The 13,454-nt window shown below is 48.3% G+C and overlaps 2 protein-coding genes and 1 long non-coding RNA gene across 5 annotated transcripts in view; 2 read left to right on the top strand and 1 right to left on the bottom strand.

The window, feature by feature from the left end:
* Window positions 1–929, bottom strand: part of CYP20A1 (cytochrome P450 family 20 subfamily A member 1) — a 78,277-nt gene extending 77,348 nt beyond the window's left edge. For 2 of the 3 annotated variants that reach the window (XR_015255453.1, XM_025934479.2), the window contains exon 1: window positions 716–929. Coding sequence is in view for 2 of the 3 variants with exons in the window: in XM_025934479.2 (XP_025790264.1) it covers window positions 716–787 (72 nt within the window). In the remaining variant the exon portion in view is untranslated. Of the gene's footprint in view, window positions 1–99; window positions 684–715 lie in introns of those variants that run through there. The other variant, XM_086719345.1, reaches the window with a different exon arrangement.
* A 580-nt stretch (window positions 930–1,509) lies between these two features.
* Window positions 1,510–2,800, top strand: LOC147578631 (uncharacterized). Its single transcript, XR_015255454.1, has 2 exons — window positions 1,510–1,697; window positions 1,924–2,800. It is a non-coding gene; the product is annotated as an uncharacterized LOC147578631 (long non-coding RNA).
* A 1,684-nt stretch (window positions 2,801–4,484) lies between these two features.
* Window positions 4,485–12,486, top strand: LOC147578630 (uncharacterized). Its single transcript, XM_086719344.1, is given in 3 exon segments — window positions 4,485–7,270; window positions 9,625–10,985; window positions 10,987–12,486. Coding segments are annotated over 3 exon segments (2,874 nt in total). The 5' UTR covers window positions 4,485–6,258; the 3' UTR covers window positions 11,488–12,486.
* Window positions 12,487–13,454: the final 968 nt, after the last annotated feature.

Below are 13,454 nucleotides of genomic sequence, written 5' to 3'. Positions count from 1 at the left end.
ATCACCCCCTGAGGCTGATAAAGGCAAGCAGATAAGTCTAGTAGAACAAGATTCAGAGCTAACGCAAAGTCGCTACTTCAAGCTCAGGAACTAACCCACCACAACGCTCATTCCACAGCTCCATTTGCTTCCGAGGCCCTGCGAAAAGCAAGACCGATCTGGGCCGTGAGGATTTTGGATTTCGTTAACAGACGGAAAGACTGATCGAAAGGCAGGACACGAAGGAGAAAAAAAAAAAAAATCCAGGAGAATCCTCAGAAAAGGACAAAGGAGTGGAGCACTCTCGCACCCTCAAGTTTCCTCCCAGACACCCTGGAAAATGGAATTTGGGTTTGGCAGGATTACTGCCCAAAAGTCACCCCAAAGTACTGCTCACGCAGCCTGTGACAGAGGCGTGGCAGTGCCGGGAGCAGGTAGGCAGCAGGACCCAGAAAAACGGCCCTAAGCCCTCAGGCGGCAACGCGTCCCTGGCCGTGCGCGCCAGAGGGGTCCTCCAGCCGCCCGCTCCGCTCTCCCAGCGCAGCCCGCGCGCACTCCGCGAGGCGTCACGTGCCCGAGAGCTGCAGCTGCGCGATGCGGGAACAGGAACACAAGCGAGAGCGGGAGCCCTCCTCTCAGGCCCGCTCCCTGCAGCCCACTGCGCGCAGAGCGACGCGGATACGGCAACAGAGGCTGGGGCGGCTGTCAGAGTCCCCGAGGCCGAGACGGCGATTACCGGATAGAGGTAGAGCACCGCTGCCACCAACGCCAGCAGGAAGGTAACGGCGAAGATGGCAAAGTCCAACATGGCTCTTCCGCCGACGAGCCACGTCTCACACCCCGCGCTCCGGCAGCAGCGCCTCAGCCTGACCAGCTCTGCGGAATGGGCGTGAGGGCAGAGGCGCCCTGTGGACCTTGCGAGCCAATGGGCCCACCGGGGGGCGGGGCCGGGGCCTGGCGAGGCTGGCGGGGAGAGCAATGGAGTGCCGAGGCCCGCGGCGGGGCCGGAGCCACACCCCAGGGCGGAGTTGGCGGCGGACAAGGCCTCGGGGCACGCCCATGATTTGGGGTTCCTGTCGCAGGAGAAAGTGGAGTCTAGGCTTCTGAAACACGTTAGGACTTACCATCGCTCTGCCCAGACCAACACTGTCCCAATAGTTTTAGGATTAAAACTCATAAACCTTTGAAAGATTCTTACGGCGTAGCTTCCGGAGCAGCAGCAGCAGCACCGGGGAACTTGCTAGGAATTCTGATTCTCTACCCCACCCTGGGAGCGAGAGGGATTCCGCAAGTCTGTGCTTTATTTAAAAAAAAAAATTTTTTTTCAACATTTATTTATTTTTGGGACAGAGAGAGACAGAGCATGAACGGGGGAGGGGCAGAGAGAGAGGGAGACACAGAATCGGAAACAGGCTCCAGGCTCTGAGCCATCAGCCCAGAGCCTGACGCGGGGCTCGAACTCCCGGACCGCGAGATGGTGACCTGGCTGAAGTCGGACGCTTAACCGACTGCGACACCCAGGCGCCCCAAGTCTGTGCTTTATTTAACAAAGCTGTTAAACACCGTGAGAACCACTGACCCAAGCTAACCTGGACAGGAGTGTCTTAAGAGTCAAGCATCGTTAGATGTTCCTTGTTTCGAAAAATTATTTGAAGTGCTAATAAATGTGATTCCTTGACACTTTCTCGTGATTGAAGGCAGCGAACTGTTCAGTTATGGTAAGATTTCCTGACTCTGCTAGAGTTTCAGAAAATTGAATTTTCTAAGCTTCCATTTCCTTATATATAAAGCAATGGAAATAATACCACACAGAGTTGCCTGCTGGAATAAATGAGGTATTTTATGGAAAGTACTTAATACAGTTCCTAGCAAAATGCTCGTTAGTATTTAGCACTAGTTATTCTGAACATAAAAATATCCTAGGATCCCTCTTCTTTTTCACAGGACTCAGAAGGCTTTGTTTGTTTGTTTGTTAATTTTGAGAGAACGCTTGAGCAGGAGAGAGGCAGAAAAAGAGAGAGCGAGAAAATCCTAAGCAGGCTCCAGACTGTCAGCGTGGACCCAGTCCCAGAGTTCTGTCCCACGTACTGGGAGATTATGACCTGAGCCGAAATCAACAGTCCCACACCTTACCAACCAAGCCACCCAAGCCGTGATTCAGAATTTTTGATATGTATAATGTAAGGCAAAGGCCATTACTTACTGGTGTTCCATTTAGTGAATGCACACTCAAAGTATGTATGGTTTTTATAGCTTTCATAGTATAAAGTGTGTGTCTCTCACACACACAGACACACATACATTCACACACAAAGGCAGCAATTCAGTAAGTGGAATCATTTGAGATTGCATTTTAGAACATCTGTGATAAATGACTTCTCGAGTAAGCATGAAACATCTCATTGAAAATGCCAAGGCTTTTGGCATCTATAGCAAATATAAATGTTGCTATTTGATATTTTATTTCGCAGAAATTGTACTTTTTTTAAAGAGAAAAGTATGTATGTATGTATTTATTTATTTTAATGTTTTATTTATTTTTGAGACAGAGACAGAGCTCGAGTGGGGGACAGGCAGAGAGAGAGGGAGACACAGAGTCCGAAGTAGGCTCAGGCTCTGAGCTGTCAGTCCAGAGCTGACACGAGGCTGGAACCCACCAACCTAAGCCGAAGTCGAAGGTTTTACCAACTGAGCCACCCAGGTGCCCCTACCTAAAAATATTTTATGAAACCATGTATATACTTTCACACATTTTGATGTTGACATCTAAAATTTTTATCTTGACTTAAAAGGATTAAATTTTCAGTGTATTGTAAATATTCACATTTGAAATTATTGTATCTCTTTTAAATGTATGAAAAGGAATTTAAATACCATAGTGATGTGATGACTATCACCGAGCATTTATTTTTATTTTTTATTTATTTTTAAATTTACATCCAAGTTAGTTAGCATGTAGTGCAATAATGATTTCTGGAATAGATTCCAGTGATTCATCCCCTATGTATAGCACCCAGTGCTCATCCCACCAAGTCTCCTCCTTAATGCCCCTTCCCCATTTAGCCCATCCCCCCCAAACACAACCCTTCCAGCAACCCTCAGTTTGTTCTCTGTATGTAAGAGTCTCTTATGTTTTGTCCCCCTCCGTTTTTATATTAATTTTGCCTCCCTTCCCTTTTGTTCATCTATTTGTATCTTAAAAAAATTTTTTTAATCTTTATTTATTTTTGAGAGAGAGCATATGAGCGGGGGAGGAGCAGAGAGAGAGGCAGACACAGAATCCGAAGCAGGCTCCAGGCTCCGAGCTGTCATCACAGAGTCTGATGCGGGGCTCGAGCCCACGAACGGTGAGATCATGACCTGAACCAAAGTCGCTGAACTGACTGAACCACCCAGGCTCCCCCATCTGTTTTGTATCTTTTTTTTTTTTTTTTAATGTTTTTACTTTTGAGACAGAGACAGAGCATGAGCAGGGGAGGGGCAGAGAGATGGGGGGACACAGACCATTTGTTTTGTATCTTAAAGTCCATATGTCTGAAGTCATATATTTGTCTTTCTCTATTTTCGCTTAGCATAATACCCTCTAGTCCCATCCACGTAGTTGCAAATGGCAAGATTTCACTATTTTTGATTGCCGAGTAATACTCCATTGTATATATATACCACATCTTTATTTATCTGTTGATGGACATGTGGGTTCTTTCCATACTTTGGCTATTATTATCAATAGCTCTGCTACAAACATTGGGGTGCGTGTGCCCCTTTGAAACAGCACACCTATATCCCTTGGATAATACCTAGTAGTGCAATTGTGGGGTCATAGGGTAGTTCTATTTTTAACTTTTTGAGGAACCTCCATTCTGTTTCCCAGAGTGGCTGCAGCAGTTTGCATTCCCACCAGCAGTGCAAAACAGATCCTCTTTCTCCACATCCTCACCAGCCTCTGTTGTTGCCTGAGTTGTTAATTTTAGCCATTCTTACTGGTGTGAGGTGGTATCTCATTGTGGTTTTGATTTGTATTTCACTGATGATGAGTGATGTTGAGCATCTTTTCATCACATAAAAGTCTTTTAGAAATTTCTCTTGCAGACTGTTAAAAACTGAGAACAAACTGAGGGTTGATGGGGGGTGGGAGGGAGGAGAGGGTGGGTGATGGGTATTGAGGAGGGCACCTTTTGGGATGAGCACTGGGTGTTGTGTGGAAACCAATTTGACAATAAATTTCATATATTAAAAAAATAAATTAAAAAAAAAGGAAAAAAAAAAAAAAAGAAATTATGTTCCCAGCTGCTAGTAATCAATGGATTGTGCTGTACCAGATTGCAATTTCATTAACAGCACATGGAATCCTCATTTCATACCATTCTTGCCAAAAATGATTATAAGAACTTTAAAGACTCCTTGTCAGTTTCATAGGTGAATATGAATCAGTGTTATTTTAATTAGCATTTCTTTGAATAAAAATGGAGTTAAACTCTTTTTTCTTAAAAAAAAAAAAAAGAAATTTCTCTTGGGTGAAAAGAACAGCTTTAAATCCAAATGACAGCCCTGCCTTAGTTTAAAGCTAAGTTCTCTTTTCTGCTTATTATGGATCTTTGATAAAAAATACAATTGCTGAGAAGTCTGTTTTGCTTGCTGTTTGCTACGAGCATTGTGAAACCTTTCCTGAATGTAACTCGCTATGTAAAGAGTAAGTTGTGAAACTTCCTAAATGTAGTCTGGTATGTAATAGAATAAGTGATTGTACATGAACTAACCGGCATTTCTCGCTTCTGTAAACCTGCTTGCTTAACACATTCCTCCCCTACCCCCTTCTCCCTTCCCCCTTTTCCTCCTGCCACAAGTAACGGACAAAGCCTTCCCGCCAAAGAACAGACAAAGGACGCCCAATCAGAGAACAACAAACAACTTTAAAACCAACTAATCAGGCCCCTCATAATTTGAAACCTCCCCTGTGCTATTTGTCTCTGTCTATAAAAACGCTGTACCAACCCTGATCGAGGCCTCTACTCGTCACTGGCGACGAGTGCGCAGAGGTCCAGGTTCGAACCTGCAGTAAACGACCCTTGCCGCTTGGCTTTGACTTACGACTCTGGTGGTCTCTTGTGGGGGGGTTTCGCGACCTCGGGCATTACATTTGGAGGTTCCACCGAGATTTCCCCCGAGCCCACCAGACTTCTGGTTAACGGGTCGTATCTGATTCCGATCGGTAAGTAAGCTGGCTCTAACGTTCTTCCTTTTCTCTGATCTGTGTTTCTTCTCTGGAGAACCAGTTCTGTCTGGAAGCTGGTGTGACCCTGGCGGACGCGCTATAGGGCACCCGGCCGGGGTCAGTTGGAGACGTCCACTGACATCTGGGGGCCTTCTTGGCCCATCAGGGGACCTTCTTGGTCCATCGGGGGGCCTTTTTGGCCCATCAGGATTCTTTTCTGTGGGCTGCTTACGCCCAACGCGCCTGCGAACTAAATACTTTCATTTTCTCTATGAACTTCCAGAGTGCTAAAAAAATATCTATAGGCGTCTAAAAGAAAAACCACCTAGGCATGCCAATTGTTACCCGTATTCTGATGTGATGTGTGTCTGTGTGTCTGTCTGTTGAATTGACTGGAATGATTGTTGAGAGTCAGGGGCACGCGCCTGACTTACCCTATGTGTAGTCCCACGGCGTAAGCTACGGGATTCGAGTGGGCTCTAACCCGATTTCCGCGGTGATCCTCATATGGCTTAAGGCAGTCAAAATCTTTTGATCCAAGCAGGGGGTTTATACCTGCCCGCCTATGCTAAGAGGCACCTAAGCTCCCGCGAGGGACGCGGACGGACGAGTACTCGAGTGCTTCTGTGTCAGTCTGAATGTATTGTCACCCCTGGGCCTTTGTAATAATAACCATCCTAGCCGTAACCCTTTCTACCGGGTTGGCCGAAACAGCACCAGAAAGTTGGAACCGCTGCGAAAGATTCTTGTTAGTTCTTGTTTTTCTTTCATGGGTCGGATGCTTTATTGGAATTGTTTTCTCGGCTGATCAGAATTAATTATTCCATCCTTTGTTCCTCTCTCCTCCTTCCTCAGCTCCCTGCGGCTTTCCCTCCCGCCCCTCCGCCCGGGGCCCAGCCAGGCCGCTGGGGGTCTCACCCTCGGAGGTCGCCTGCGCGAACTCCTCCACCGCTAATTTCAGCCGCTTCAGGGCCCCCTCCGTGCCGCCCCCTGGCCAGCGGCGCCCCCCCCCCCGCGTCCGTGCTGCCCGCGCCCCCTTCTCTTCTCCTCTTCCTCAGAATCATAACATGGGCCAAACGCAGAGCACCCCTCTCTCCCTCCTCCTCACCAATTTCAAAGATGTAAGAGCTAGAGGACACAGCTTAAGCCTAGACAATCGCAAAAGGAAGTTGATCGCCTATTGCTGCTCTGAATGGCCCACCTTTGGGGTCAATTGGCCTACAGAGGGAACCTTCTGCCTCCCTGTGGTCCTTAAAGTAAAATCAAAAATTTTCCTACCAGGGAAAGAAGGTCACTCGGATCAGATTCCCTATATTCTGGTGTGGCAAGATTTAGTAGAAAACCCACCTCCCTGGATGGCCTCTTTCTTAACAACAGGGCCATGCAAAATTCTAGCAGCTAAACCTACCAACCCTCCCAAGCCACAAACTCCGAATGCACCCCCTGTTCTCCCCGACAGCCAAGATTCACTTTCCCTTGACCCTCCCCCTTACCAGATTCCCCCCCTTATTCCTCAAGCTGCCCCCATCCCTGCTCCCGACCCCATTCCACCTGCGCCGGCAGAGCCTCCCGTAGCCCAGCCAATGGAAGAACTAGAAAATAGGGAGGCTCAACCCGCGCCCATGCCTAGTGGGGGCGAAATCCAAGGGCCGGCTGGACGTACCCGTAGGCGGGCCCCACATGAGCCAGGACTCCGCCTTCCTGACTCCACCGTAGCTCTACCCTTACGGGAAGTAGGGCCTCCCGATGATACGGGGAACCCCCGGCTTCAATACTTGCCCTTCTCCACCAGTGACCTATATAACTGGAAAACCCAGAATGCCCGATTTTCTGATAACCCTAAAGATTTAATAGCTCTCCTGGACAGCGTTATGTTCACCCACCAACCCACCTGGGATGATTGTCAGCAACTCCTCCGAATCCTGTTCACCACCGAGGAGCGAGAAAGAATTCAATTGGAAGCAAGAAAGCTGGTTCCTGGAGATGACGGCCAACCCACTGCTAACCTTGATCTCATTAATACAGCTTTTCCCTTGACCCGACCCCCACAGGATGGCTGGGACTACAACACGGCAGAAGGTAGGGGACGGCTACGCATTTATCGCCAGACTCTAATGGCGGGTCTCCGGGCTGCTGCACGCAAGCCCACCAATTTGGCAAAAGTGTATTCAGTAATACAAGGTAAGACAGAGAGCCCTGCCGCTTATTTAGAAAGATTAATGGAAACCTTCAGACAGTATACCCCCATGAACCCCGAGGCCCCCGAAAATCAAGCTGCTGTTGTAATGGCCTTTGTAAATCAGGCAGCCACTGATATTAAAAAGAAACTCCAGAAACTAGAGGACCTGGAGGGAAAACAGATTCAGGACTTACTCTGCACTGCCCAGCGTGTCTATAATAATAGAGAGACTCCAGAGGACAGGCAACTTAAAGCTACCGAAAAAAATGACCAAAGTCCTGGCCGCTGTCGTCCAAAAGCCCCTGGATAAAGACCAATGTGCCTATTGCAAAGAAAAAGGCCATTGGGCCCGAGAATGCCCTAAAAAGAAAAAGCCACGTCATAATCAAAAACCGTGGCAGCCAAAAACCACACCCGCCCTCTTCACTCAAGATGCGGAATAGGGGGGACGGGGTTCGGATCCCCTTCCCGAACCTAGGGTAACGCTACAAGTGGAGGGGAACCCAGTTCAATTCCTAATCGACACAGGGGCACAACATTCGGTCTTGATCAGACCCCATGGAAAAATTTCTGAAAAATCTTCCTGGGTCCAAGGGGCTACCGGAATAAAAAAATATCCCTGGACCACCCAGAGGACTGTGGACCTAGGAAATGGAAAGGTCACCCATTCCTTCCTAGTCATCCCCGACAGCCCCTGCCCCTTATTAGGAAGAGACTTGCTCACTAAAATGGGGGCCCAGATTCATTTTACGCCAGGGGGCCCCCAAGTGACTGGCCCTCACAACCAACCCATGACCATACTTACTCTAAGATTAGAAGATGAATATCAACTCCATCAGGAGCCACCCTCACAAAGTCAAAACATAGAGCCCTGGCTCCAGCAGTTTCCAGAAGCATGGGCTGAAACCGGGGGTATGGGGTTGGCTAAACATCGCCCGGATCTATTCATAGAGCTGAAACCGGGGGCAGATCCAGTTCGGGTCCGACAATACCCGATGTCAATGGAGGCCAGAAATGGCATCACGCCACATATCCGTCGCCTCCTAGACTTAGGCATCTTGCGTCCCTGCCATTCAGCCTGGAACACCCCCCTGCTGCCTGTACGAAAACCTAACAGTGCGGACTACCATCCAGTACAAGATCTGAGAGAAGTTAACCGCCGAGTCATGGACATACACCCAACAGTACCCAACCCCTATACCCTCCTAAGTGCCCTCAGCCCAGAAAGACAATGGTATACTGTCCTTGATTTGAAAGATGCTTTTTTCAGCCTGCCTCTGGCCCCCAAAAGCCAAGAGCTCTTCACCTTCGAGTGGTCCGACCCTGAGAGGGGCATAAATGGGCAACTCACCTGGACCCGGCTCCCCCAAGGATTTAAAAACTCACCCACCTTGTTCGATGAGGCACTTCACGAAGATCTGGGTGAGTACCGGAATCAAAACCCCGAAGTGACTCTCTTGCAGTATGTCGACAATCTTTTAATCGCCGCTGAAACTGCCGAAGCTTGCTTGCAAGGCACCAGGAACCTCCTCCGGACACTTGGTGCCCTGGGGCACCGGGCTTCAGCAAAGAAAGCCCAAATTTGCAGATCCTAGGTAACCTACTTGGGGTATCTGTTAAGAGAAGGCCATCGATGGCTCACTGATGCACGGAAGGAAACCGTCCTCCGCATCCCCCGACCCACAACGCGAAAGCAGGTAAGAGAATTCCAGGGATCGGCCGGGTTCTGCCGCTTGTGGATACCTCGGTTCGCCGAGATGGCTAAGTCTCTTTACCTGGTCACCCGAGAACAGGCGCCCTTTGAGTGGACAGAGAAAACTGAGCAGGCTTTCCAGCAAATTAAACTCGTCCTGTTGTCGGCGCCAGCCTTAGCGCTCCCCGATGTCTCCAAACCCTTTCATCTCTTCGTAGATGAAAATAAGGGGGTAGCCAAAGCAGTGTTGACGCCACTCCTTGGTCCATGGCCCAGGCCCATTGCCTATCTTTCAAAAAGACTAGACCCAGTAGCAGCTGGCTGGCCCCCTTGCCTCCATATGATCGCTGCTACAGCTCTAATGGTAAAGGATGCTGATAAGTTAACTATGGGACAAGAGTTACATGTTACAACCCCTCATGCCATCGAGGGAGTCCTCAAACAACCTCCTGACTGATGGATAAGTAACGCCCGACTGGTTCACTACCAGGGACTATTATTAAATCCCCTCAAAATCATTTATGCTCCCCCCCGAACACTAAACCCTGCCTCCCTGTCCAGACCCGGACTTAGATACCCCCCTCCATGACTGCACTGAGATATTGGCACAGGTTCATGGAGTTCAGGAAGATTTACAGGATCACCCTCTACCAGACGCCGAGGTTACCTGGTTCACTGACGGCAGCAGCTTTGTACATCAGGGTCAAAGGTACGTGGGGGCAGCAGTCACAACTGAAACTGAGACTGTTTGGGCAGAGCCTTTGCCAGCTGGCACCTCTGCCCAACGGGCTGAACTTGTGGCCTTAACCAAGGCACTGACTTTGGGAAAAGACAAGAGACTAAACGTGTATACCGATAGCAGATATGCTTTTGCTACGGCCCACATACATGGAGCTATATACAGAGAGAGAGGACTGTTAACTGCAGAGGGGAAAACTATCAAAAACAAAGAAGAAATATTGGCTCTTTTAAAGGCACTCTGGCTGCCTAAACGACTAGCCATCATACATTGCCCAGGCCACCAAAAACCGATCACACCGGTGGCCAGAGGAAATAATTTGGCTGACCAGGTGGCCCGAGAGGCGGCCTTACAGGTGGACTGTGCTTTAATGACCACCCTACCAGACCCTGGTTCAGCTAGTTTACCAGAAAATCCCGCCTACACTAAAGAAGACCTAAACTGGATCCAAAAATTACCTTTAACTCAGTGCCTTAACGGATGGTGGAGGGCAGCAGACTGTAGCATAATTCTCCCAGAAGAAATGGGAAATAAAGTCTTATCCAAGATGCACCGAGCCACTCATATGGGCACAAGAAAAATGCAAGACTTAATAAGGCATGCTAGAATCACCATTAAAGACTCCAGGACAAAAATCGAGCAGATAGTTACTAGCTGTAAAGCTTGCCAACTAACTAATGCCACCAACCACGGGAAAAACCCTGGCTCCAGAACCCGCAGAACCAGGCCGGGAGCCTATTGGGAAGTAGACTTCACCGAGGTAAAGCCTGGAAAATATGGATATAAATATTTGTTAGTGTTTATAGATACCTTTTCAGGATGGACAGAGGCCTTCCCCACCAAGCATGAGACTGCGCAGGTAGTAGCAAAGAAAATGTTGGAAGACATCATGCCCAGGTACGGATTCCCTACCCTAATAGGATCAGACAACGGACCAGCATTCATTTCAAAGGTAATACAAGGGATAGCGCAGTTTATTGGGGCTGATTGGAAACTACATTGTGCATATACACCCCAAAGCTCAGGACAGGTAGAAAGAATGAATAGAACTCTAAAAGAGACCTTAACTAAATTGACCATGGAGACTGGCGCTAACTGGGTAGTCTTACTCCCCTACGCTCTGTTCAGGGTGCGGAACTCCCCTTACAAACTGGGATTAACCCCCTTCGAAATCATGTATGGAGTGGCCCCCCCCTATAATTCCCAACCTACAGTCTAATGTGTTAACTGAATTTGATGATCATAAACTTCTTATTTCCCTGAGGGAACTCCAGCACACCCACCAGGAAGTTTGGCCCAGATTGAGAGCCATTTATGAGAACAGGCCCCCTCCTGAGCCGCATCACTACCGACCCGGAGATTGGGTATACGTGCGGAGACACAAGCAAGAGACCCTCCAACCACGGTGGAAGGGACCCTACATTGTGATCCTAACCACACCCACTGCTCTCAAAGTCGACGGGATTGCTACCTGGATCCATTACACCCACGCCCGACCAGCTGATCCCTTTGCAGTTCGAGAAGACTTTGTGCCGGAAGCCAACACCACCTGGACGGTTGACCAGAGTAAGACCCATCCTTTAAAATTGACTCTGCGTCGAAAACCTGACCCCGAAAACCGGCTGAGACCAAAGGCCTGGGTATCCCATATCAAGACTGTTGCAGCAGCTCCGGACCCACAATGATCGAAGGAACACTCATTAGCGTGCTCCTGCTCACCTCCTACGGACTGATAAGTATTGCGAGCAACCCCCATATACCCTATACTTTAACTTGGGAGGTTTCTAATTTGGAAACCCAGGAAGTCTATAATACTACCACAGCAGACGATACTCCCCTAAATGCCTGGTGGCCTGATCTATATTTTAACCTAGAGGATGTAGCCGTAACCATGGGGGTACTTCCCCCCAACGGAAGCCGCCAGCGTCCTAATCCGTCATGGACCGGAACCCCAGAAAATGAAAAAAAGCGCATAAGATCTGGTGGGTTTTATGCATGTCCCGGGTTCAGAACAGGAGCAATGAAAAAAACCTGTGGAGGAATCGAATCCCTCTACTGTAAGGCTTGGAGTTGTGTTACTACCAATGATGGAAGCTGGAAATGGGAGGTAAAACCTCATTATATTGACATGAAATTTGCCAGCCCCTGTCCCAAGCAAACCCGTGCCTGTAACCTTATTCGTATCAAATTCCTAGAGGACGGAAAAAAGGAGACAAGATGGATTACGGGACTAAATTGGGGAATTTACCTGTATCGGGGACCGCCTTACTTTGCAACTGTTATTCAGATAAGATTAAAAATAAAACCCAAAGCTTCACCAACACTAATCGGGCCAAACCAGTCAGTATGGCCCACAAGTAAGCCTAATACTACCCCGCGGTCCACAAATAAGGGTGGTTTGAATCCTGGTTCAACGCGTCCCCTTGGTTAATTACCCTGCTCTCCGCTTTACTCGGGCCTCTGGCCATTCTACTTCTCGCTCTCACATTAGGCCCCTGCATCATAAACAAAATTATTAATTTTGTCCAAGACAGGTTCAATGCTATACAATTAATGGTCTTACGAATTCAGTACCAACCGCTCGAGACATTACAAATAGAAAATTGAAGATCCAAGATTGGCTCTTTAGGCACAAGAAAAAGGGGGGAATGAAAAGAACAGCTTTAAATCCAAATGACAGCCCTGCCTTATTTTATTTTATTTTTTTTTTAATTTTTTTTCAACGTTTTATTTATTTTTGGGACAGAGACAGAGCATGAACGGGGGAGGGGCAGAGAGAGAGGGAGACACAGAATCGGAAACAGGCTCCAGGCTCTGAGCCATCAGCCCAGAGCCCGACGCGGGGCTCGAACTCACGGACCGCGAGATCGTGACCTGGCTGAAGTCGGACGCTTAACCGACTGTGCCACCCAGGCGCTCCTAGCCCTGCCTTAGTTTAAAGCTAAGTTCTCTTTTCTGCTTATTATGGATCTTTGATAAAAAATACAATTGCTGAGAAGTCTGTTTTGCTTGCTGTTTGCTACGAGCATTGTGAAACCTTTCCTGAATGTAACTCGCTATGTAAAGAGTAAGTTGTGAAACTTCCTAAATGTAGTCTGGTATGTAATAGAATAAGTGATTGTACATGAACTAACCGGCATTTCTCGCTTCTGTAAACCTGCTTGCTTAACACATTCCTCCCCTACCCCCTTCTCCCTTCCCCCTTTTCCTCCTGCCACAAGTAACGGACAAAGCCTTCCCGCCAAAGAACAGACAAAGGACGCCCAATCAGAGAACAACAAACAACTTTAAAACCAACTAATCAGGCCCCTCATAATTTGAAACCTCCCCTGTGCTATTTGTCTCTGTCTATAAAAACGCTGTACCAACCCTGATCGAGGCCTCTACTCGTCACTGGCGACGAGTGCGCAGAGGTCCAGGTTCGAACCTGCAGTAAACGACCCTTGCCGCTTGGCTTTGACTTACGACTCTGGTGGTCTCTTGTGGGGGGGTTTCGCGACCTCGGGCATTACATGGGTCAGTTACATCACAAGAGATTGCCTTTTATCCGGAGAAACTCCCATATCCCCTCATTATCTCCAGGCTTATAGAGAGAGTTAAACTCCTCATGGCCCACAAAGAGAAATGCCTAATCAGTTCCTAGAGGAAATAA

The sequence above is a fragment of the Puma concolor genome, chromosome C1, assembly GCF_028749965.1.
Source record: "Puma concolor isolate L17-30 chromosome C1, mPumCon1.1.hap2, whole genome shotgun sequence".
Classification (NCBI taxonomy): Eukaryota; Metazoa; Chordata; class Mammalia; order Carnivora; family Felidae; genus Puma; species Puma concolor.
The sequence above is the reverse complement of the archived record's forward strand: the minus strand, read 5'-3'. Positions and strand labels throughout refer to the sequence as shown.